The following is a 25,676-nucleotide window of genomic DNA, read 5'->3' as shown; positions in this document are numbered from 1 at the left end:
GTCAGTGACATTATCCCTTACGGCCAAAGGCCTTGGCTACATACCCAAACTTACCTGTTAGGGCCAGACTCCTGGGCCCGGGGTAGAGCTCAAGGCTTAGAATCAAGAATAGATACCTTTAAATAGATACGACCAAGAGTCTAGCTTCATACTAAGTCTTGGCCTGTCACACAGGGGCTACCGCTTGCTCTTGCATAAGCTTGCCGAAAGAGCTGTCTCAACAAATCCCTAGTAGTAACACCCTGTTTAAATTATGTGTTATTAACAAGGTTTACGAGGAGCATGTCAGATGCTTAGCCCAATTAACACCAGTGGAGTGCACTCAAGTTAATCAACACCATCGCATTAATACAGTTGACTTACCTCTATCCATTGATGGTTTATCAGCATCCCTTCTTCGCCTCTTTTCCTCACTTTAAGTTTATTCTATACTTATACGGGGAGGGGGGTACTATAGGTTCAGATACGGGGAGGGCGGTACTCTAGGTTCAGGCCATTCCCGCGCTAGGAGCCCTTCCCCGGACAGCACGCCAAATATGCATTATCATATCTCGGCTAATTATATGTAAGTGTGAACTTATGAAACAGGTAACCTGAGTATACAAAGGTGGAGTGGCGCCCAAGATGAATGGGGCTTACCAGCTCAAGAAAGGGCATGAAGCAACCTTGCGAAGCCCTCACCATATAAGATTTTTGAAAAGAACGCAAAATACTAGCGTGCAAATTTACCAAAGTGTGCATTTAAGAAAGTGCACAAAGACTTAACGTGCATGCTTACCATTTTAGGATACAGTTCATGGGACTCTTAAAGAGCAGCTCATAGATGGAATGGTGCATCACAAATGAGAGGGGAGCTTGACCTACCGCATTTTCCAATGCTGGAAAACTAGCAGTAATTTACTTAGCTGAGGGAGCAACACACCCAGTTCTCAACGAGAGAGGGGGCTCAGCCTACAGCATGTCCCAATGCTGGAATGGCTGGCAGTAGGTTACCTAACTGAGGGAACATAAACCCAGCTCATAACGAGAGAGGGGGCTCGACCTACAGCATGGTGTTCAGAATCAGATGGGTAAGCATACTGCAGGCTAGCCAAAAGCTCCACGCATCAGAGAGGTGGAGGAAGGGGCTAGTTCACCTGATGCTGCTGGTCCCAGGTGCTCTGGAAAAACAGAGAACTCAACTATCACGTGCAGGAAGTTCCTACCTAACCTCGGTCAGGTGGAGAGATGGTTGTTACAGGATAAGTTAGATGTTTAACCTCCCAAAGGAAATGAATAGATACGCAAGTATCACTCTAATCCGGACGCAAGCACCGATGCCTTATCTGGATCACATCTCTTATCTTGCCTACCTCCCTTTGACCAATGATTCATCCTTCCCCTTGAAGTGAGACACTAGCCTCTTGTGCCCATTTCTGATCCTCAGATCAAGACGGGCCAAGACTCCTGAGTTTGTGCAGGCTCAGACTTGGACCTTTGTGGAATGAATGATTTGAAGGCCGCTGAGCATGCCTTCGCCTCCCTGAACTTTTCGACCACTGTTTTTACAGAGGTATCAAAAAGTTTGAAAGGCGAGATGTATCCTAAAAGGCTTACATCATAACCATATTCTCACACAGCCCCTCGATGTTGGCATAACTGGTTTGCTGGAATCTGTGGATGCGGGATGAGAATGGATTTTATTTTTTATTTTAAATCTTTTCATGCCAGAGTGCAGAATAATGTGATTATCTGAGAAGGACATAATGTAAACCTTCTGTCAAAAAACTGCAGACAGACCCACACTATATATATTTACTATATAAACAAAAGGAAATTACTGATAGGTAGAAATTTCCCAATTAGATCCTTTCCATGTTCTCTCCACTACACAATGTGCAGCGGGAGCTTAACATGCACCACCCAACAGCTAGATTAAGTTCAATCACGCGAGCCGTGTGAACTGCAGTTATCAGAGCAAGGGCTCTATCGAGAAACATGAACTTCTAAATGCTTTATACTTCAAACAAAACAGTCATTGAAGATGAAGAAGGATGACATGTTCCCCCGGTGCCTATTTAGACTATAGTCGCACCGGTAGTGAAGTCTTAGGCTGCCGCCTGCTAACATGTTGTTAGTGTTTATCAGTGTATGCTTCAGAAACGGGTCACAATGACGCATTCCCCATAGCGACCCCTAGAGGATGCAGTTTGAAGTTCACTTGAAATGGAAACAGATGGCACATGACCAATCTTCAACGTTGAAATATGTCCAGTTGTTGCTTTAATGTTGAAACAATATTGATCCACTGTTTAATGCTAAATGGTTGAAAAAGGTTAACAAAAACACTTGTAACTGTTGTTCGTTATCTGGCTCGGCTCGGTGTTCATCTTCAGTTCTCTCTTCACAGCAGTTCAGTCAGTGTACTGTTTGAGTACATGAATTACTCCAAGATATTGGTTTGTTTGAACTCAGAGGGAGTGTCAGCCACATTAAAAAAGTTAACAGTTTAAGTCATTTGTTGATTAATGCGTATTAGAGACAGTTCGATTTGGTAAACTGAATGATTAGAACCAGACTGCTTTGTTTTGAACTCTCTCTCATAATAGACACGGAAGAGAAGACAATGCTGAATAAAGTCATTGTTTTTGCTATTTTTGGATCAAAATTTATTTTCAATGCTTCAAAAAATTCTATATGACCCTCTGATGTCACATGGACTGCTTTGATTATTTCTTACCTTTCTGGACATGGACAGTATACCGTACACACAGCTTCAAAGGAGGGACTGAGAGCTCTTGGACTAAATCAAAAATATCTTAAACTGTGTTCCAAAGATGAACGGAGGTCTGGATGACAAGAAGGGTCATGTGTGATCTGCGAGGGACTGCATACATACTGGCAAATGAGGTAAAAAAAAAAAAATTGCTATCTTTATTACTTTTCAAAAATAGTAAAGTATACATTACTAGAGTTTACAAATGGGTAAAGGACATGTAACATGTAGAAAATAAATACCTGTGTATTTTTGTATCGTTTTATCACAGATGCTAAATTTAGATGCTCATCTGTGTTTCTGGTAAATTGTATGTTAATGTCTGTCTTTTAGAGATCTTTCCACATTTTCCTGATGTGAACGCCATTTGGTACGAGAAACACTAGTGCTACTCAGGCTCCCTCTAGTGGTCCGCAGATGAATCACTAAATTAAATATTAAAAAATGTGAATACATTTTAATTTAATCTTTAATTAATTAAGTTCAGTACAGTTATGTAACCTTTGTTACAACACATTAATTTAATCATTCATTTAATAATTATTTACGTTTTTCATTTACTTGTATTTAAGCACAGTGCAGTGTTGATGTTAAAACTATGTATTTACAATGTTAAAGTGGCTGACAACAATAAATATTCTTATCAGGAAAAAACTGCCTCATTTTTGAACTGCAGCTGAATAGTTAGGCCTACTGTGCTGCTGAAATTTAATGTTGGTCATTATGGTGGTACTTAGAAAGCCAAATATTTTCAGAAGTGCTATTTGGTATAAAAGGTCTGAGAACCACTGGTTTAAAGAAATGCTATAAAATTAAATACCGCTTTTTAATAACTTTTCAGTAAACCATTTCTTCTTCTTTCTTTTTTTTTGGTGTTTTTGTTTTCATTTATAGAGGACAGTACAGAAAGCACACAAGTGGGAGAGAATGTAGGGGACGGCATCAGAAAGGGGGGGGGGGGACTCTTTCAAGAATCACCTGAAGCGCAACCACGCTATATGCACAAGGCTGTTGGTTCTAACATTTTAGGGTCCCCCTCGGTAGAAATCCTGTTGATGTGGTCTGGGGGCCCCTAGTTGCAGCATCCATTCTTGAACTGTTCAACACATTTTCAATACACAAATGTACAAAATTATTTTATGAGACACATAAGTAAAATTATAGATATAATCTATAGTTTATCACCAAAATAAAAGATCAACTGGTTTCAGTGGTTACATAAAAGTATAAGGGTTTCTCTTGCAAGTTCAGTTAAAAAATATGCTTATTATTTAACAAAAACCTTTAAATATTTTATTTGGATTGTTCTTCTATTGTTCTTCTATGCGCTACAATAAAATCCATAGATATAAAACACTTCAAGCATATCACACAGACAGTTGGTTTAATAAATGTTTATTTATTAAATCACAGTGAGTAAACCATAGCAGCATAACTCGTCCATCACCTTCCATGTTGTGATTGAGGCACATGTATTGCTGTACTTCGTCGTCATCCTCGTCCGGCTCCACAATGTTTTCACACTCGTCCTCAAACTCGGGCAGTGCTCTTTTCGTTGCTGCATGGCCCGCAGCAACAGGTACAGACACAGAAATGCTCACCGCTGCATGAATTATCATTTTATAATTATTAGTTGGCCAACTAGGCTATGATTAATACATTAATTTAGAGGCCTATAATAGTAAGTGGATATAAGTGAAGTATAATCGTGGGTCGCGCTGATGGAAAACCGTGTGTGCGTGAGTCTGTCATGTCAGTATGTCAGTGTAATTATAACGGGTTGAATTATCAGATTATGAAAGTTATGAGGTTATGAACTGTCTTTCTATGTTTGTTTTTCTATCGTCAACGTAAATTTCTCATTTTTTTTTATGTCTAAAAATATAAACAGAAGGATAACCCAAAAAAGGCCTGAGGCCCGGGCCTGCATGTGAGCTATAACGTGAAAATTGGCCCGAAGCCCGGCCCTAGGGGTATAAATAAGTCTGGGCCCGTCTGGCTCGGGGTGAAATGCAGGGCTTTAAATGTAGTGTTGATCTATGTTTTAATTGAATGTACCGTTGTGTATTCAACCATGTTGAAAGGTTAATCCAATACCAATTTTTTTTTAGTTCCCCAAAGAATCAATCAGTAAATGGTTCTTTAAAGAATAATTGTAATAATCTAAAGAACCTTTTTCCACTGTAAAGAACCTTCTTGTTCAATGGTAAAATTCTATGGAGGTTAAACTTTCTTTATGGAACCACAGACACCAATAAAGAACCTTTATTTTTAAGTGTAGATGTTCAATTGGGCTAAGATACGATTCATTCGATTTTCATACTCATCAACACCATTCAGTGACCCTACATGTCCAATGGATGAGGTCATTGTTATCCTGAAAGAAAACTCCCATTTGTTTTATCACAGGGCAAAGGTGATCTTTATTGTAATGTCAGTATTACAAGTTTGTAGCTCATATAATGCAATCCAGGCCCTGTCCAAGTTCCCTTTGCACCATCAAAAACCATTCTGTGTTCAGGGATGTCTATCAAGAACCGTTCTGTGTTCAGGGATGTCTATCATACCAGGCAAGAGGATTTGATTTGTTCTCCCCATCAGTGCCGCTGTCTAAATCAAATCTCTAGCCTTGTTGGACAGCAACACAGAAAGAACGTTAACCAGCCATCACACAGGATTAGTCCTGTTATTTGTCACAAGGCACAGACAGCACTCTGATCAATACCTGTGATGACAAACAAAAGTTGACAGGTAAGAACTTGGCTTCTTCTGGTGGGGGTGGTGTACTGTAGATTGGAAACCTGTAGTAGACCAGTTATAATGCGCTGAAGGCTTTTCTGTGTGTCAGCCCTCTGAGCGAGCCATAGATGAATAATAAATGGGGGATGGGATGACTGGAGGCAGTGTTGTAGTCGAGACCAGCTCATTCGAGTCCGAGTCCAGATCGAGTCCAGAGATGGTCGAGTCCGAGTCAAGACCGAGTTCAGAAAGGGTCGAGTCCGAGTCAAGACCGAGTTCAGAAAGGGTCGAGTCCGAGTCAAGACCGAGACCAGAGAGATTGGGTCTGAGACAAGACCTAAAGAAATCTTCAAGAGTATTTAAAATTTTTGGTGGAAACAATAAAGGGTAAAAGGCCCACATAGTATGTGGTGTAAAGGTTATTTTATTAGAATTATGAATTGTTACTTGTCAGTATTAAGTGCTCGTTTTCACATAACATCGTTGTACCAATATACACAATCACATAACCTTTCTAGTACACATAACATTACTGTACCACTCTATATTGTAAGTCCACATAACTTTTCTAGTACACATAACATTAGTGTACCACTATATCTGTATGTTCAACTGTAACAATTTTTAAATAACTTTTAACCTTAAGCTTAAGTGCTCTTGTCTACAAAACATTGTTGTACCACTATGTGTGTCCACAAACATTTTTAGTACACAGAACATTAGTGTATCACTCTATACTGTAATTCCACATAACACTTCTAGTACAAGTAACATTACTGTACCACTATACCTGTAAATGTTCAACTGTGACAGCTTTTTCATAACTTTTAACCTTGAAGCTTAACTAATGACTGTCTTGCACATAATCCAAGACATTGTAATATCCTTACAATGTCTTGGATTATGTGCACTTTAGATGAAGATTACAGATGGGCATAATTACTTTTCAAAAAAATAAGTGAGGAGACCATCCTGCTACCCAACCGAGCACGATGTGGTCTCATGATCAGTCCACCCCGACTAAAAACTCTCTCTACTGGTGCAGAGGAAGCGGGGACTGACAAAAGTTTCACTGCAAGTGCATGCAGTTGGGGATATCTGTCCTTGTTTTTGGACCAGAAGACAAGTGCTGTGTCACTACACGGATCCTGAATGTCACTGAAGTATTTACTCATCTGGTCAGAGATACTGGCTTCCACCGTATGATTATGCTGGCTTTTGTGTGCTTTGTAGCGGGCTACTAGCCGTGGCAATTTGGCTGGTGGTGGTGGAGAATTGTTTGATGAAGAATCATCTGCATTGAGTGCATTCATCTGCTGAGTAGCTTCACCATCTGCCACAGCCATACTCTCTACAGCTGAGATCAAGGTATCTTAAAAAAAAAAAAAAAAAAAAAAAAACAGCACAATACAATATTGCATTAGCATAAGGGTGAGTTTTACTCAAGTCATCATTAAGAAAAAACATTTTTTTAAAACATTATACGTTAACTATCATATTGAATTAAATGGCAATTTAAAGATTTTGCAATATATTTGTGACTCTGTCTATGAAATCCAGACCAAAGTCTCATAATCAAATTATGAAATTATATAGAGTTTAAGTGCATCAAACTTAATTTCACTATGGTTTTAACATTTGACATGGCCTTACACAGTCAGTGTTGAAATACCAAGGATATATTTTTACAGAATGTTTTTTTTTTACCTTTAAGGAAAAAATTAGCCTAAATCACAAAATAATGTATTATTAATATATTATTATTTATTAATAATTTATAATGTTAAAGTGGAATTAAAATATAGTGGAATGGGGGAAATACTAACTTGTCAGAGTCTTCTTTAAATCTTCTCTGAACTTCTTTAGTGATGAAGCATCACTGTTGGTAACGTCCAAGTCAATCCAGTTCAGACCAAATTGTGGATCCAGCATTTTAGAAAGAAAGTACGCATCTTGGTAAAAAGGCATGGGTGTTTCACACTCTCTGGCCATTTTAGCCTTCACAAATATTCCTGAAAATCTTCTTTGTAGAGATGTGTGAAGGGCCTTAATTAAAGGCTGGCATTGGCATCTTGTCTCACCCATTTTCAGAAGATGTGTGTTTAGGTCTAAAACAGTAGGAACTACCATGCTTATGGTTACAGACTTTTCACCTTGTGTTAGATCAGTTGCTTCTGAAAATGGTCCAAGAATTACACTCAGCTCTTGAAGTTGGTTCCATTCACGGGGTGTAAACACCACATTTTCGAACTCTTTACCACAGACCTCTGCCAGATTTCTGTAGTCAAGACTTGTGATTGCCTGCACCTGCTTGAATGTTGAATTCCAGCGTGTCACATTCGTCACTGGTATTGACTTCCCACTGCCAAAAGTACCTTCGAAGCGGTTCTTGAAAGTAGTGCTGCTATGCAGTAGAGAAGTGAGTTTAGTTGCTTTTGCTATGGCCAGGGATATGAATTTGGCTTCCTTCAGCCCATCACCAATCACCAGCTGAAGTGAGTGGGCAAAGCATGACAATCGCTGTCTTGACCTGGCCATGTCTATCAAGGTTTCTTGGTTGTTGTCTAAATCCTCCCACAGCTCCTCATCATCCAAGTTATCCATTTCTTCCTCATTGTCATCTGCAGGGTCAACAGATTGCTGAGGTAACTTCACTTTAAAGGCACATTTCATGTTTGCCACGTTATCCGTTATGATGTAATCAATCTTGCTTGTAATCCCATACTCCTCTGTTATGTCATCAAAGGCCATTGAGATGTTTTCACCAGTGTGTCTACTAGGGAAATGTTTACAATCTAAAAGAAATGAATCCAGCGTGTAAACATCCTCACTAGTATTGCAAACATGTGCAGTAATTCCAAGGAATGAGCGCAAAGTGCGGTCTGACCATATGTCAACTGTTACTGAGATGGAGCTGTGTTTCTTCAAGGTTTCACAAATATGCTTTTTAGCATTTTCAACTAAATCTGGGATACATTTCTCAGCAACTGTTGTTCTTGAAATGGGCACATACTTCATATCCAAGGTGTGAAGAAAGTGTCGGAAGTGTTCATTCTCAATAATAGATAACGGCAAGGAACAACCAATTATCAAGTCATTGATGATTGCTTGATTGATTGCTTTTTGGCGACTTGAGCCAGGACTCTAATGCTGAGCAGTGCAAAATGATGATTCTATAGTTTGTTGTGGTGCACTTCTGTTAGATTCTGTATGTGTGCCTCTCTTGTACTCTGTAAGCCTTGAAAGAAAAAAACAACAATAACAGTTATTTTCTTTTTATGAAACATAATTTACATACAGATATTGCTTAACAGATATCTTATTATTAATAATAATAATAATATATATATATATATATATATATATATATATATATATATATATGTTATTGTACAGATATGATGATCGCCTACCAAATAATAATTTCTCTTCAAGTTTAAAATCAGTAATGCATTAAAAATAATACAGAGAAATATGTAGGCTATATCGGCATTATGGTCCTGCTCCTGCCTATTGTTTACTTTTAAGATTTAAAGTGCAGCCAATCTGCGTTTAAGCGTTACCATTTCATCACTTTGTGTAACAGCAACGGATAATCTAATGCTAATTTCACTGGATGGTGCGTTTTAATGCAGGGTAAAATACACAATAGTCGAAGTTTTTTTTATTTTTACGGAGGGCATACACACAAGAGCCGACTGACTGTCCAGGAAATGTTCATGCAAAAGTGTGTATGTGCCAGGGGAAGAGAGCTGGATGAAATGCCATATAAGTTCAATGCCTTCTGTCAGACATTTTTTTGGGGGGAGATGTTTAGTGTTGAGACAGTCAGTCTGTGTCTGTTTTCATTATAGAATTTAATTAAACGATATTTGTTTTTTTTCTGTGACCATTTTAACCTAAAATCCTGCCATCCTCCTGTAGTGATCCCGCTTTCCAGAAAGCCATATTGCTACATTATTTCTCTCAACTGTGTTATTTTTACAAAGTAGGATATCTGATAGAAGCGAGCGGGGCGGGCGGGTCAAGGTGTGGGAGAGAAACTGGCGGGAGCCGGACTAAAAAGTGGACTTCTGCGCTGCGGCCCAACTAAGCATTAGCTGATGCGTAAAATATATGCATATACTACAAGAAATTATGAGTTCTTAATCTTACCTTTCTTTGTGCTTTCGCTCCACATGTCGATGAAAATTGGAAGTTGTTCCCTTTGCCTCGGTGATTGATGTACCACAGAATTTGCATATCCCAGAATGTTTCTTTTTTAGAGTCTTACTGCATACAAACTCTTTGTGGTTCTTAAATGCAAACTGAATTATGCTTGATGTAACAGACTTTTTTTTTTTTTTTTTATCCAGCTGCCTCTGCACTAACATTACGCTAACGTCTCACGCAGGCCCGGATTTATGGGTGGGCACTGGTGGCCCGCCCAATCAGATTAATAAAAACAAATCTTTTTTTTTTTTTTTTTTTGTAATTTTAATAATAACGAATTAATAAATAATATAATATTAATAGTTTCCTGAGGACATTTAAGGCTGGCCACACGCTCTCAGTGCGCGCACTGACTTAGTGGCTTAATGCCACTGTTACACTGTGAAACACACATACTCCGTGTTTGCAGTGTGTGACTGATCCACGAATGTAGGCTACCACAAACACATACTCACTATTTGTATTTCAAATCCAGAAGTTATCAGAAACTTTTATTAAAAAAAAAAAGGTTTGTCAGCATTGCGATTCTGTTCGTACATATACACTCTTTAATAGACGTTTTAACAATTTAAACAATGTATTATTCAGCGCTACTTATATAGATTTATATATTAAGTTGCTCAAACAAGTGGTAAAATATTTAACCATGTAGTACTTTTATTAAAATCGCAAACATTTTATGGCATGTCACAAATAAATTGTTTTTTCACCTATACCATGAATGAGACGAGAGTTGTTCATTATGTTGCCTTGTTGAAGTAAAAAAAAATTCATTGCTTTACCCTGGTCCTAAAGTAAAAAAAGATGACTGTGTAAACGCATTTATGGTGAGATTATTACATTTTCATTTCAATCTGTGTTCATTTTGACCACGAACCATATGCACTGTCAGCCTGTCACTTTAATTCAGCGCGTGCATCACATCAGAAATACATCGGTGCGAAAACGATCTCTGCACTGCACCGCACATGGAACGGATCGCCGGACCGCATCCGCGCGCTGTGTGAAAGCTCTATAATACGGAGCCCGGGAATCAGGTGTATAAGATTAAACAACCCGAGGCCCCTCCGTATATTCACCAGGCCCACCTATTAATGACGTTCTGTATCCGCCACTGGTCTCACGTCACAAGAAAATCAAAAGTCATTCGATGTGTCAATCATACATCAGTTTAAAGAAACATTAACATACAGTTATAATAATCATGAAATATTTTTAATGGGACTCGAGTGGACTCGGGCATGAGTCCGATTCCTAATATGTTCGAGTCCGAGTCAATACCGAGTCCAGATGCACACGGGTCCATGACAAGACCGAGACCATTAAAATACGGTCTCGAGACTGAGTCCAAGACCGAGTCCGAGTCTCGAGTACTCAACACTGACTGGAGGTTACCTATCACCTTTAGTTTTAGCCTTGGTCTCACTGAGAGCTACAGGCTGCGATTCTGGAGTGCATGAGCACCTCGTTTTTGCAGGCTGCATCTGAGCAACAGAGACAGAAGGGGTTGATGGGAATGCTGGCCATGTAAAGCAGCCAGAGCTCTAAATGGGCAATATGTTGACCCTAATATGCTGCCCTTACATCCGCCCCCTTCCAAAAACACACACAAATACAATGCATGTTACTGGAGTATTGTTCCACTAATAAATAATTTAACTTAATGCCATTTTGTCATCACCAACTCTTGTCAGTGCATGAGGCAACAGTGCACTTGAGATCGCCACTAAACTAAGCATGGAAAAGATTAAATGAGTTTACAAATGCAATATATACATCATTCTCTCTTCATTGTGCCACAAGTCCCTCACATATAAGGTATCAAAAAAGCCCTAAACTGCACTGTATTGAATTTGGACAGACCATCATCACACTGGTGTTAATACAAGATTCGTTCAGGTCATTTGGATGTCATCCAAATGCACATCAGGTTGACAGGAGGCAGAAGGGTCAAATCTCGGTAACACTTTATTTTGATAGTCCGTTCGTTGAGACTCTACTACTTATTAGTAGCCATTCAGTAGCTTGTCAACAGTGCATCAGTTGACATTCAACAACATTGTTTCAACAGACAAGTAACATACGTTCAACTAACTGCCTATAGACTATAAGGTACATTTCAAGTGTTAATCTACAGATTTTACAAAAAGTGCCTGTTGACTTTCAATGTTATTTTTGAAATAGGTTATTAGCCAATTGTCAACTAACTTTCTGTAGATTGAGTCACCATCTTCTAAGCTGTCTATCAACAACTCAAAATCAATCTGTCAGTTGAAAGTCAACTGTCATGTCAGTATATGATACTGTATATCCTACCCAAGGGGTGTCAAATGCATCACATTTCTGTATTTACCATTTGTTGATAATCTGTTGATAGTCAACTGAAGATTAGTTGCTTATCTGTTGTTTGTCAACAAATATATTGTTTATGATCAGTAGACTATTAATAGACATTCTCCACTAAGTGTTAGTAGATATATTTTAGGACTATCTAATTAAAGTGAAAAACAGTTGATATCAGTAGAAAGTCTATAACCTATCAACAGATTGCATACAGGTTTCCATTAATTGTATGCAACATAATTACCATTTAAAACATGTTTTGCATACCTGACTGAAGTAGAACAAACACCATAGGCAGCACATCAGAGAAAAAAGTGCACCTTTATTAAATACAAAAACACTCCAAATAATACAACCCATTATTTACTAGGGTATCAGGATCACATCTGAACCATCAGATTATGTGACAAACGTTATATATTGAGCATTTCAAAATGAGAAAAAACACTCAATACTTTTCTACAAGAACATTTCTCAAATGCCCAAAACCAAGATCAAAAGTTATAAACAACAAATAATAATTAATGAATACATTTTGCCTTTCATGACAGTAAGGTTTACAGAAAGTTCCTAAACGTATCTACGGTTACCATTCCTTATGTCCTTGAGAAGTCTTCCAAGTACTCCATGTTTATGTCTTCTTGCTAACCAGTAGGTCCACTCTATGAAGCTGAGCTGTTTTTTTAAGGCCTTTTCAGAACGATTCCCCCGCATACGCCAAACTTCCCTCTTGTAAGTCTGCCATGCACTCTCAATGTTTTGAGTATGTAGTCCTGTTTGGGGATCTACATAATTCTGGCTGTGGTTGACTCTGACATGCTTGTACCCCTCCTGGGAAAGACTGGCATATGCTCTCCACTCATCACTCACAACTAAACTTTGACGTTTGACATGTTTCTTGATGATGGGAACCAGGGTCTCCTTGTTTCTTTTCTTCACAAGGCGAAGAATGGGGCGTCTGCTTGCAGCTTTGATCTCAAGTATACCAAACACCCACGTTCGCTTTCTTTTCCAGGTGTTACCAAAGCGTCCTCTTGCATACTACCCAAAAAAAAAAACAAAGAAAACAGCATGAACAGTATTACAAAATAAAGAAAATCTATGTATCAGAGATGAATTACATATAACACAATAACTATGCTTACCTAATAAGAAAATCTTTAAAGAGTCAGTTCACCCAAAAAAGAAAATTTAAAGATTCATATTTTGTAAATAAAGTGGTAAATTATGTGGGGGGTTTTGAGGAAACAAAGCACTTGCATCATTTTATAAAATTGAGGTTAAACCACTGAAGTCTCATGGATTAGTTTAATGATTTCTTCATGAATTTTTTGAAGTGGTAGTTGCGTATGCTGTCAATGGAGGGACAGGAATTGAATATTCATTTAATTTTTGTGTTAAGAACACATTCCTGTTTTATTCTACTTAAGCATGAGATAACATTTACATTTACATTTACATTTAATCATTTAGCAGACGCTTTTAACCAAAGCGACTTACAGATGAAGACAGTGGAAGCAATCAAAAACAACAAAAAGAGCAATGATATATAAGTGCTATAACAAGTCTCAGTTAGGTTAACCCAGTACACGTAGCATGGGGTTTTATCTAATATAATAAATAAAAAGAAAACAGATAGAATAAAAAAATAAAAGAATAGAGCAAGCTAGTTAGAGGTCTTTACACATAAACACACACATACATATACAATTGCATAATAAATAAAAAGAAAATAGAATACAAAAAGATTAGAAAGGTAGTTAGATTTTTTAAAGAATAGAATTAGAATAGTGAGTGCTGAAGTTAGAGGGTCAAATAAAGATGGAAGAGATGTGTTTTAAGCCGATTCTTGAAGATGGCTAAGGACTCAGCTGCTCGGATTGAGTTGGGGAGTTCATTCCACCAGAAGGGAACATTTAATTTAAAAGTCCGTAAAAGTGACTTTGTGCTTCTTTGGGATGATCAATCAAGTGACGTTCACTTGCAGAACGCAAGCTTCTAGAGGCACATAAGTCTGAAGTAACAGATTTAGGTAAATGGGTGCAGAGCCAGTGGTAGTTTTGTAGGCAAACATCAATGCCTTGAATTTTATGCGAGCAGCTATTGGAAACCAGTGCAAGTTGATAAACAGAGGTGTGACGTGTATTCTTTTTGGCTCATTAAAAATTAATTCTTGCTGCCGCGTTCTGAATTAATTGTAAAGGTTTGATTTAACTAGCTGGAAGACCTGCCAAGAGGGCATTGCAGTAGTCCAGCCTGGACAGAACAAGAGCTTGAACAAGGAGTTGTGCAGCATGACCCGAGAGAAAGGGCTTGATCTTCTTGATGTTGAATAAAGCAAATCTGCAGGATCGGACAGTTTTAGCAATGTGGTCTGAGAAAGTCAGCTGATCATCAATCATAACTCCAAGGCTTCTAGCTGTTTTTGAAGGAGTTATGGTTGATGTGCCTAACTTGATGGTGAAATTGTGATGGAACGATGGGTTTGCTGGAATCACAAGCAGTTCTGTCTTGGCAAGGTTGAGTTGAAGGTGATGGTCCATCATCCAGGAAGAAATGTCTGTTAGACAAGCTGAGATGCGAATAGCTACCGTCGGATCATCAGGATGGAATGAGAGGTAGAGTTGAGTGTCATCAGCATAGCAGTGGTATGAAAAACCATGTTTTTGAATGACAGAACCTAATGATGCCATGTAGACCAAGAAGAGAAGTGGTCCAAGAACTGAGCCCTGAGGCACCCCAGTAGTTAGATGTTGAGACTTGGAAACCTCACCTCTCCAAGATACTTTAAAGGACCTATCTGATAGGTAAGACTCAAACCATTGAAGTGTGGTTCCTGAGATGCCTTTTGCCAGTAGCGTTGATAGGAGGATCTGGTGGTTAACCGTGTCAAAAGCAGCGGACAGATCAAGCAGGATAAGTACTGAAGATTTGGATTCTGCTCTTGTCAGTCTTAGAGCTTCAACAACTGAGAGCAAGGCAGTCTCAGCTGAATGTCCACTTCTGAAGCCAGATTGGTTGCTGTCAAGGAGATTGTTGTGTGTGAGAAATGTAGAGACTTGTTTGAACACAGCTCGTTCAAGTGTTTTTGCAATGAAAGGAAGAAGGGAAACTGGTTTGTAGTTCTTTTAAAAGAGATGGGTTGAGGTTGGGTTTCTTAAGTAGTGGAGTTATACGTGCCTGTCTAAATGATGAAGGAAAAACACCAGTGTGGAGGGAAGTGTTGATGATGAGAGTGAGTGCAGGTACAACTTCAGGAGAAATGGCTTGAAAAAGATGAGATGGAATAGGATCAAGCGGGCAAGTTGTAGGGTGATTAGAAAGGATGAGTTTTGACACTTCTGCCTCAGAGAGTGAAGAGAAGGATGTAAATGAGTGTAAGTTTGCTGGTGATATGAGCTTGACTGATTGTGGTGTGGAAAATTATGCACTAATGTGTTTAATTTTATTAATGAAAAACGTTGCAAAGTCGTCAGCTATTAGAGATGAAGCAGGAGAGGGAGGAGGAGGACAAAGAAGTGAGGAAAATGTTTTAAAAAGCATGCGAGAGTTAGATGAATTGTTAATTTTGTTATGGTAGTATGTCCTTTTAGCAGAGGAGACATTAGCAGAGAAAGAAGATAGGAGTGACTGATACACAATAAGATCAGTAGTATTTTTGGACTTGCGCCACACCCTTTCAGAAGCTCTAAGCTTAGAACGGTGTTTGCGTAGAACATCAGATAACCAAGGGGCAGAAGGGGTGTTACAGGCTGGCCTGGAAGATAAGGGGCAAACAGTGTCTAAACAAGATGTAAGAGTGGAGCAGAAAGTATCAGTAGCACTGTTAGCATCAAAAGATGCCAACAGTTTAGGGGAAGGAAGTGAAGATGAAACCATTGCAGATAGCCGGGAGGGTGAAAGTGTGCATAGGTTACGTCGAAAGATGACATGTGGAGGGGTGAGTGATGTGTCAGGGATCATGTTGAGGTTAAGAGTGAGGAGGAAGTGATCCGACGTGTGCAGTGGAGTAACCAGAACATGATCAGTAAAGCAGTGTCATGTATAAATAAGGTCCAGTTGGTTGCCTGATTTTTGAGTAGCAGTAGTTGACACTCGGTTGAGATCAAAAGAGGCAAGCAGAGTGTGGAAATTGGCAAACAGAGGTTTATCTAGATGAATGTTGAAATCACCAAGCATAACTAGGGGAGTACCATCCTCAGAGAAGGTTGAGAGCAGCACATCTAATTCATCCAAAAAGTTACCCAGTGGTCCTGATAACCTTATAAAGATAACCCTTCTTTAGGTTAAACAAAATAAATAAAATGTCAGTGAAAGTAAAAATTGCACATTTAGATTACTCTACCTTGCGTTTGTGGCAAAACTTGCACTCATCAATGTGAACAAGGACATTAACTCCACCAACTTTCTGTCTTTTTTTTTTCCGGTGCTTCTCCAGGCTTTGTACACAAATTCTTCTGAGTTTCTTTGACATCATGGAAAGTGTTGCTGTGCTCTTTGCAATGCCATCTTGAAGCATGTCTACTTGCCGTAGATGTAAACCCTGAGCAAATCTACAAAGATTAACAAAAAGTATTATTATCATTAAATCAGGACTTTGCATTTTTACTTAAAGAGACTGTGCACTTTATCAACCTGCAGGCCACAAAGCATAATTTGTACTTAGTATCCTGAATTTTGAATACTAGTTTCTAAAGTATAAAAAACATTTGCATATTAATAGATTCTGTCAAACATACAACTAAACAGTACAACATACTGTAGTGCTGTACAGAAACTGACTAAACTTGAAAGCATCACAGTGAAAACGTATATAATCACCACCATAATCTTCTTTTAGAAGCTTCTGTTAGATGTTTTACAAGACATCCTAAATACAAATTCAAAGTATGGTCCAGATATAATCAACTTGATGCAATTTTAAAAAGAGTTTGTTTTACAGTTTTTGAGTTACTGTAAGATATCTGGCAAAGTATGCTGGGGTATATTACAGGAAATGCTTTTGCATTAGGATATGCTATAGATTGACCATCATATTTTTTTATGCCACCATAAACTATGAAAACATGCTGCAATTCAATTGTGCTCTATGGACTCAACATACACCATGCAAATAGTGTAATATGTCAAATACTGTAGTTATGTAATGCATTGCTTACCTATGTATATACTTCATCCATGTGAACAGACTGCAGTGTGATTGTGAGAAAAGTGAGTTTGTCCGAACACTTCTTCTCAACCGTCCAAATCTTTTACGTCGACACTCCCTGGAAGTTTCAGGACATAAGACTGTATGATAAGTTGACATGTTTAATATATGTCTTGGAACACACACTCACACACACACACACACACACACGATAGGTTGGATATATAGCCTAATTAATACAACAAAAGCTTATGTAAAAATCATGTTGTTTAGTACAAATATGTCGATACAGATGTTGAGCAATATTTGATTTTTTTAAATGAAATAATGTTTTAAAAAAAGACAACAGACTGATTATTGTGCTGATAGTAGTACAATCTATTTACCAGTACTTTAAATCTGTTATTACTAATTCTAGGTGTTTATTCAAACTGATTAGATAAAATACAAGCATGATAAATTGCCACTCTTACAATGATATACATTAAATTACAACATAAATACAATGTACATTGTCATAGTTCATTATCAGTGGATCATAAGCAATGAGGTTAGTGTGCAGTAGGTTTATTGCCAACTGCTCTGAAACAGTGAGCTATAGGCCGCAACCGCACCATATATATTTTTTTTACTTCGAAATGTGCAGCTCACATTTATGTAAATTGCCTTTTGAAGTTTATAAAAATTTTAAGTCACATTTTTATAACCCCTCTTGGAATAACAACTAACACACTAGGCTAGCATTTAAGATATTTAAGTTTATTTTATGATAAATCATAAAAACAAAGCATTTATTCTTACCAGATGTAATGGTCCTTGGACTGGGAGGCAACCATGTTCATTTTATGGTCGCAGTTCTTGCATTTAATTTTGCGTTTCAACAAGCCAATCTTTTGCAACCATTTTATTAACTTTAAAGACGATTGTTTGGTTTCTCTAACATAAACTTTGTTCAAAAGTTTTATCTCCAGCGAATACATCAGCGGCTCGAGCCTTGAGCTAGTAATACAACTAGCAATATAATGCAATCCAAAAAAATAAAAAATTGGCGCACTTTCCTTTCATTGGCTTACGATGTTATCAGAATCAGAGAGCTGACACGTGACCGAGCACTTCTTCAATCTGATAGGCCAAGCTCTGCCTACAGATACAGGTTGCTCTGCTTCGAGTCCGACTCCGAACATTTGATTGTAGAGATGGTAAGTAGGCCAATCAAATCCCTTGGGAAATATTGTAATTTATTATTTTCATTCTTGTGAAACAATATCTTTGTCACTTTTTTTCAGCATCAAGATATATATGACCAAGCTTCAGTACACTGTCCCTCAGCTGGAACTGGGAGTGGGGGGAGTGCGGGTACCATGCATTTTACCCGCGCAAAGGCACGGGGAGGAAATACCAAGGGGAAAGAAGAAGACGTTTCCATACACAAAAAAAGTGGTAAGTTGTGTTTATAAATGTGAAAATTGTTGGTGTTAGTGTGCTACCTAACACAGCTGATATTTCTGGTGACGCTATTGCATACAAGTCCAATCAAATTCGCCCTGGGCGACGCGATAACGAGTCTGGGCAAATTGAAAGTGATTTAGCTCGAGCGAATAATTCACACAATGCGACTAATCATTTGTCTGAACGCTGGCATGAAGTTGGTTTGACTTTGGACGTTCGATATTCGCCTATTTAACGTTAGGGACCGTCTCTAAAGTTATGCGACATTGGCATAAACGTGTCTGACTTCAATATCATTTGAAGACAATGACTTCATCTAGTTGTATGATGCACACCTTTTAGATTTTTTAAATGTACAGTATTACAATAAACTGTTAAATCATATGTAAATATTGCTATGTATTTCACTACTGTATGGGGTCTTACACAAAATATGACAATTTAAAGCTGAATAACATTTGAAGACAATGTCTTACAATCTTAAAACCAACTGTAAAACGTTTTATGACTAAGTCATTGTATTCGAATGCTGTTTAATTAAATGTGGCATTATGTATTAATTCCTTAATAACATATTTTATTATCTAATAGTGTAAATGAATGTGATAATCACAACAATTGGTCAAAGATATGCACTCCAACTTCCATTTGTCTGATTTAATTAATCATTAGCTAATGATTTACAAATGTATTATTATGTATAACTTGTTGAGGCACATGACTAATAACTAATTGTTAAGTAATATGTTATGATTATGGGTTTTGTCATCCCCACTAAAGGCCTGTGGGGCAGTTGCACATGCAGTGAATGTAATGTCAGGTAATGTGTTTGAAGGATGGGTAAGTTGGGCTGCACATAAATACCAGCACACCAGAATCTGAACTACTGACACTGTTACCCCATGTTTAAACTGCTGCCACCATTACAGCTGTTTACACTGACAGACCATTGCAAGTCCATTTGTCCTTCATAACAGAAGTAGCTCTAGAGCCTGGAGTACGTCAGAAATAGAGTGCGTCATCAGTTTACTGTCGAGGTTTTGTTGTGTTGTGTAGTGTTGTGCCGCATCCAGTGTAGTATCACTGATTATAATGGGTTCTAGTGTCTTTGTCCGGTCTAGACACAGCGTTATGAAATAGCAGAGCCCGGCCACATGTTCTCAATGTTCTGCCTTTAAATCCTAGACCTCAAGCTTAACCTGACACAGTCCTGTGCCATCAACTATTGGATGCAGCAGTTCATCTGGCACAGTGGAATCCCGGTTGTAGAAGGCTGGAAATTGAAATCCATAGTGTGGATGTCAAAACCAAAATTACATATTACTTAACAATTAGTTAGTCATGTGCACCAACAAGTAAAGTTATACATAATGATACATTTGTAAATCATTAGCTATTGATTAATTAAAGCAGACAAATGGAAGTTGAAGTGCAAATCTTTGACCAGTTGTGGCAATTAACACATTCATTTACACTATTAGTTAATAAAGTATGTTATTAAGTAATTAATAAACAATGCCACATTTAATTAATAGCAATTCATTTATTACTTAATATATCATACATATAGACCCTTTATTAGTTTCTGATGCAGTAATCATTAATTAATTGTTTAGTTCCGTCCTTCGGATGAGATGTTAATCCGAGGTCCTGACTCTCTGTGGTCACAAAAAATCCCAGGATGTTCTTCGAAAAAGAGTAGGGGTGTAACCCCGGTGTCCTGGCCAAATTCGTCCAGTGTCCTCTGTCCATCATGGCCTCCTAATCATCCCTATATACTGATTGGCTTCATCACTGTCTCCTCTACACCAGTAAGCTGGTGTGTAGTGGACATTCTGGTGCAATATGGCTGTCGTCGCATCATCCAGGTGGAGCTGGACACTGGTGGTGGTTGAGGGGATTCCCCCCTTCTATGTAAAGCGCTTTGAGTGCAGAGAAAAGCGCTGTATAAATATAATGAATTATTATTATTATTATTAGTTCTTCATGAGTCATACATTAACACATGACTATCTGTGCATTAGTTAAACATGAATTAATGCATATTAGTGCACCTGTATTGTAAAGTGTTGAGCATGGTAATTTAGCATGGTATCCCTAACTTTAGTTTGAATCTTTTCCACTATGCCGATATCCCTCCTCTTCCTGAGTTGGATACTCCGTGTTGGGAGTAATGTATTACCAAATAATTAATTAGTGTAATTTAATTACTTTCCTTTGGAAAAGTAAAGTAAGGGATTACTCTCAATTCTTCTGATGTAATTGCATTAAATACTTATAGACTATATAACAATGAAACAATAGTGGGTTTAAATTAACATCAAAATTTAACTTCAAATGTTAAAATATGTTTTTAATGTAACCTTGTACCTTTAAATACTTGTCAGTTGTTACGACTGCTAGGGGTCAGGCGCAACAGGAAAAGGAAGAGAGTCACACTACCAGAGAGATGACGAGTAATATGAATTTTATTGACCATAAAGGGTTAGCGTCAGGGGCAGACAAGGCCAAAATAACAAACAAAACAATATTCTTTTTAGAAACTAAATGACCTTTAACAAAAGAAAGAAAAATGAAAAGACAGTTTAACTTACCTAACTCCCTTACACATAAACAAAGTGAAAAATAAATACAAATAAATAGGCGTCAAACTCCCTACATCCCTTAATATGGTAACAATTACAAGAATGCTTACACATTTAAAAAGTATCAGGTTGACAAGTTAGAATCGGAATCCAAAGACGTAGTCAATCAGGCAATAGTCAGATATAGGAGAAAATCAGAAGTAGGATTACATTCAACAAACACTTACTCAGTTTCACTAAATACTACTAATCTCTCTGGCACGACACTCTTACTCAATTAAATAATGGCGAAACAAACAAAGCTGAAGAGAAACACAATTAAACGGTACGACCGCAAAACACAAAGGCATAAAGCACAAAGTCAGGGAGGCTCAAAGGCAACCATGGTGTGTCAGAGGCGGTCCTTATATCCAGGGCAGGTGCAGAGCTGGTCCAATCACAGTCTTAAACAGATTAACAGAGGTAACGCCCATCTGAAACACAAGGTTGTCTACATACAGAGAGAGAAAGAGAGCAAGACACACCCACACACAAGGACAATTGATACAAACACACAAAATATCTCAGAATCCTAACACAGTTCAATAATAATTTATGCAATTTAATATTATTTATTTGAAATAATTTTAAAAAGCAGTTTCATGTATGTTGTTGTTGCAACTGGTCAACACTGATTTGAGATTTAGGAAGTAATCAATGCAATATTTTTAGATGGAATAACTAGTTATCTAATTACTGTACACTTTTGAAGATGCAATTAGTAGCCCAATTACTTGCCCAACACTAGGGATAGGTGGTGGTTATTGTAAAAACTGTTGTCCAGCTAAATGTTGATGAACCATGTTAAAATCAAGCTAAAATGTTTCTTGCCCTCTGTCTTAAGTTATCGTCTGATAATTGATAACAATAATAGAGACCAGGAAAACCTGTTGTGTCTTATGGCTATAATTGCATAATGCAAACAACTTCTGACTATGTGCTTACAAGGTTTGGCCACTTTACCCCACTGACATGTATTCCTAATTTTTCATGTCATATTTTGCAGTTAATAGGATGGACAATCTCAAACCTGTCAAACAACATATTCTCTGGGAAAAGAAGGCTGAGATGCTCCAGTCTCGGGTGAATGAGCTGGAGGAGGAAAATGACTTCCTCAAGAGGCAGCTTGAAGAGAAGTCTGCACAAGAACAAGGTTTGTACAGGTAGAGCAGGTGGCTCTCCAGAACCTCAATGGCTTTAGATTGAATAATGCTGCAGAATAACTGTATATTTCATCTTTGACAATATTGTTGCTGGCCTTTTAGTATTATTTTGTACCTGCTTTAGGTTTTGGCATAAATGTTATATTTAGCACATGCATATATTTAGGTGGACAATGTATAGGATCTCTAAAGCAGATAACCCTCAAGGTGGAATTAAAAATAGAGACAAAGAGCAATTGGCTTTCGATTTACAGCAGAAGTGGCTCTGACAACAAATACTCAAATAGTTACTGTAAAGTTCTACAGAAAGCAGCTTGATTATACAGTGGGTATAGTTTTACATTATACGTTTATATTACAGGTATGGACTTGGAGATAATGGACACTGGAGGTGGGGAGCCACAGGCCATGACTTTGGACTCCAGCACTGACACTACCACTGATTCCAGCACTGACTCCAGCTCTAGCTCTATCTCTGACTCTTCAGATGAAGAAAAGAAGAAAAAGAAGCGTAAAAAGAAGAATGGCAAGAAGAAAAGCAAAAAAAGAAAGAAGGACAACAAAATGGTGAAGAGGTCAAACGGAAAAGGAGAGCGAGGTATGGACACAATTTAGTTGGGTATGAAGTATTTAGGTGATTTTTTTTTTTTTGTGCTTTATACTTGATTTGTTGCATAGTGCACACTATCCCACAACCCAATCATCATTACTCTTGTTGTCTCTTTTTTTTAATGACATGAAATCAACATGTCAAAAGCTTAACTGTTTTGTTGCAGCCAGTGTCCCAGAATTCTCAATGAATATCAGTGATGATCTGGGGCCGGTTCCATAAACATAGCCATTACGTTAAAACAGTGTCTTAATTTCTAGTATGACCCACTAGTAGTTAGTCATGGGCGGTCAGTCTTACTTTCCTAATCGAATTAGGCCAATCTACGTTTTTTAAGTAACTGATTTTAAAAAGCTATGAACAGCCTAAAAGAAACAAATTTGATGTCTAACTTGTAAGACTAGTCTTAGAGGTTTATGCAACCAGCCCCTGTATCTAACTTGTATTTTTACTTGGGCCGGGACTCGATTAAAAAAATAAATCTAATTAATTAGAGGCTATGTAATTAATTAATCGAAATTAATAGCATTTTAATTGCATATAAATATTTGACCTGAGAACAGTGAGAAGTAATTTTTTTTTCACATGGATCTTTAGTAACCGTTATACCATTGAATAATGACTGAATAAGCTTAAACAACAAAATATTGTTTATTTTTTGTTCAACCAAGTCCAGCAGACCAGTGCAATTTTTGCCATTAAGTGTAGCAATAGCATATTTAGAAATATAGTAGCCTACATTTCAGAAATGTAGGTAACGTTAGCCAATAGGTAGGTATACCTTCTGTAAACTGTTTTTTTAGTAAAACACAATACTTTCGAGTACATTCAGAACAGACTACCCTGACTATTCCATCCACGGGGCCAACCAAAGCGGTCTCGTCAGCTTCTGCGTTCATGTTCACTTCACTGTAGTTTGTTGTTGTCTGAAGTCATGAACGCTAGTTGGTGCTCCAGTATAATCGGTCCGCCGAAACTCATCCAGTGAGAAACGTTCCGCGGTCCAAAAATAAGTGTTATTACAATGCGGTAAAAAAATGTACGCGTTATTTTTTGTGTAATTAATTAATCTTAATTAACGCGTTAAAGTCCCAGCCCTATTTTTTACTGTAACTTTCTTACAAAGATTAACGAATTAAGTAAATAAAGACACAACATGTGCTTACCTATTATGGTAATCAATAATTCAATATAAAGAATGTTCTCAACAGTATTTACCTCAGTGTTTTTATAGCAATACTCATCAAATAGTCTTTAGTGGCACACTGCCCTCACACTACTGACTATTAAATGTTCTAAATCAAAGAATAAGCCACACACCTTTATCCAAGTTGTAGCCTCCCTTTTAAGAGAAAACATGTGGGTAACACTGGCTCATCCTGTGAAGAAACCGCACAAGACACAACACAACAGTCCTTGGTGATTTATTCACATTATTGTTTTTTTTTACTTTTCTTTTTTTCCAGTTGCCTCAATCGCAGATGTGGTGAAAAGATATCAGCGTGTCCTCAAACTTGTGCAAAGAGGCTTCAGGATGACCGCAGCTTTCAAGAAAGCTTGCGTTTCTAGAAATGCTGTGAAAGACACCGCAGCAATTGCAGAGATTTACATGGTAGACAAAAGTGTCCTAGAACAGTTCAAGGGTAAATACACACTTTTGCAACTAGCACAACTCTGTCAGAAAAAAATTGTTGGTGAACTGGCAGAAAAGATAATTGAAATGAAAAACAACAAACAGCTCATCCCCTTTTCTGTCAAGAAACACTTAATGAGTTAAGTAGGTTGTTAACTAATGCAACTTTGTTTGTTTTTGTTTTTGTGGTTGTACTCTTTATAACTTGAGCACCAAGCTAGACCAACTAGGGCAGTGCAGCATTTTTTTTCAAGTATTGAGCGTGTTTTCTCGTTTTGCTCAATATATAACGTTTGTCACATAATCTGATGGTTCAGATGTGATCCTGATACCCTAGTAAATAATGGGTTGTATTATTTGGAGTGTTTTTGTATTTAATAAAGGTGCACTTTTTTCTCTGATGTGCTGCCTATGGTGTTTGTTCTACTTCAGTCAGGTATGCAAAACATGTTTTAAATGGTAATTATGTTGCATACAATTAATGGAAACCTGTATGCAATCTGTTGATAGGTTATAGACTTTCTACTGATATCAACTGTTTTTCACTTTAATTAGATAGTCCTAAAATATATCTACTAACGCTTAGTGGAGAATGTCTATTAATAGTCTACTGATCATAAACAATATATTTGTTGACAAACAACAGATAAGCAACTAATCTTCAGTTGACTATCAACAGATTATCAACAAATGGTAAATACAGAAATGTGATGCATTTGACACCCCTTGGGTAGGATATACAGTATCATATACTGACATGACAGTTGACTTTCAACTGACAGATTGATTTTGAGTTGTTGATAGACAGCTTAGAAGATGGTGACTCAATCTACAGAAAGTTAGTTGACAATTGGCTAATAACCTATTGCAAAAATAACATTGAAAGTCAACAGGCACTTTTTGTAAAATCTGTAGATTAACACTTGAAATGTACCTTATAGTCTATAGGCAGTTAGTTGAATGTATGTTACTTGTCTGTTGAAACAATGTTGTTGAATG

General features: G+C 37.6%; 1 protein-coding gene across 1 annotated transcript; it reads left to right on the top strand.

Moving 5' to 3' along the window:
* Positions 1-17,743: 17,743 nt before the first annotated feature.
* Positions 17,744-25,060, top strand: LOC113059498 (protein PXR1-like). Its single transcript, XM_026228022.1, has 6 exons — positions 17,744-17,748; positions 18,283-18,397; positions 18,485-18,638; positions 22,278-22,424; positions 22,796-23,032; positions 24,511-25,060. Exons 1-6 carry the CDS (start codon positions 17,744-17,746, stop codon positions 24,819-24,821), a joined length of 969 nt encoding a protein of 322 aa, XP_026083807.1. The 3' UTR covers positions 24,822-25,060.
* The last annotated feature ends 616 nt before the right edge of the window (positions 25,061-25,676 follow it).

Source organism: Carassius auratus, chromosome 41, assembly GCF_003368295.1.
Source record: "Carassius auratus strain Wakin chromosome 41, ASM336829v1, whole genome shotgun sequence".
Lineage (NCBI taxonomy): Eukaryota > Metazoa > Chordata > Actinopteri > Cypriniformes > Cyprinidae > Carassius > Carassius auratus.
Note: the sequence above shows the minus strand (reverse complement) of the source record. Positions and strands in the feature narration are given on the sequence as shown.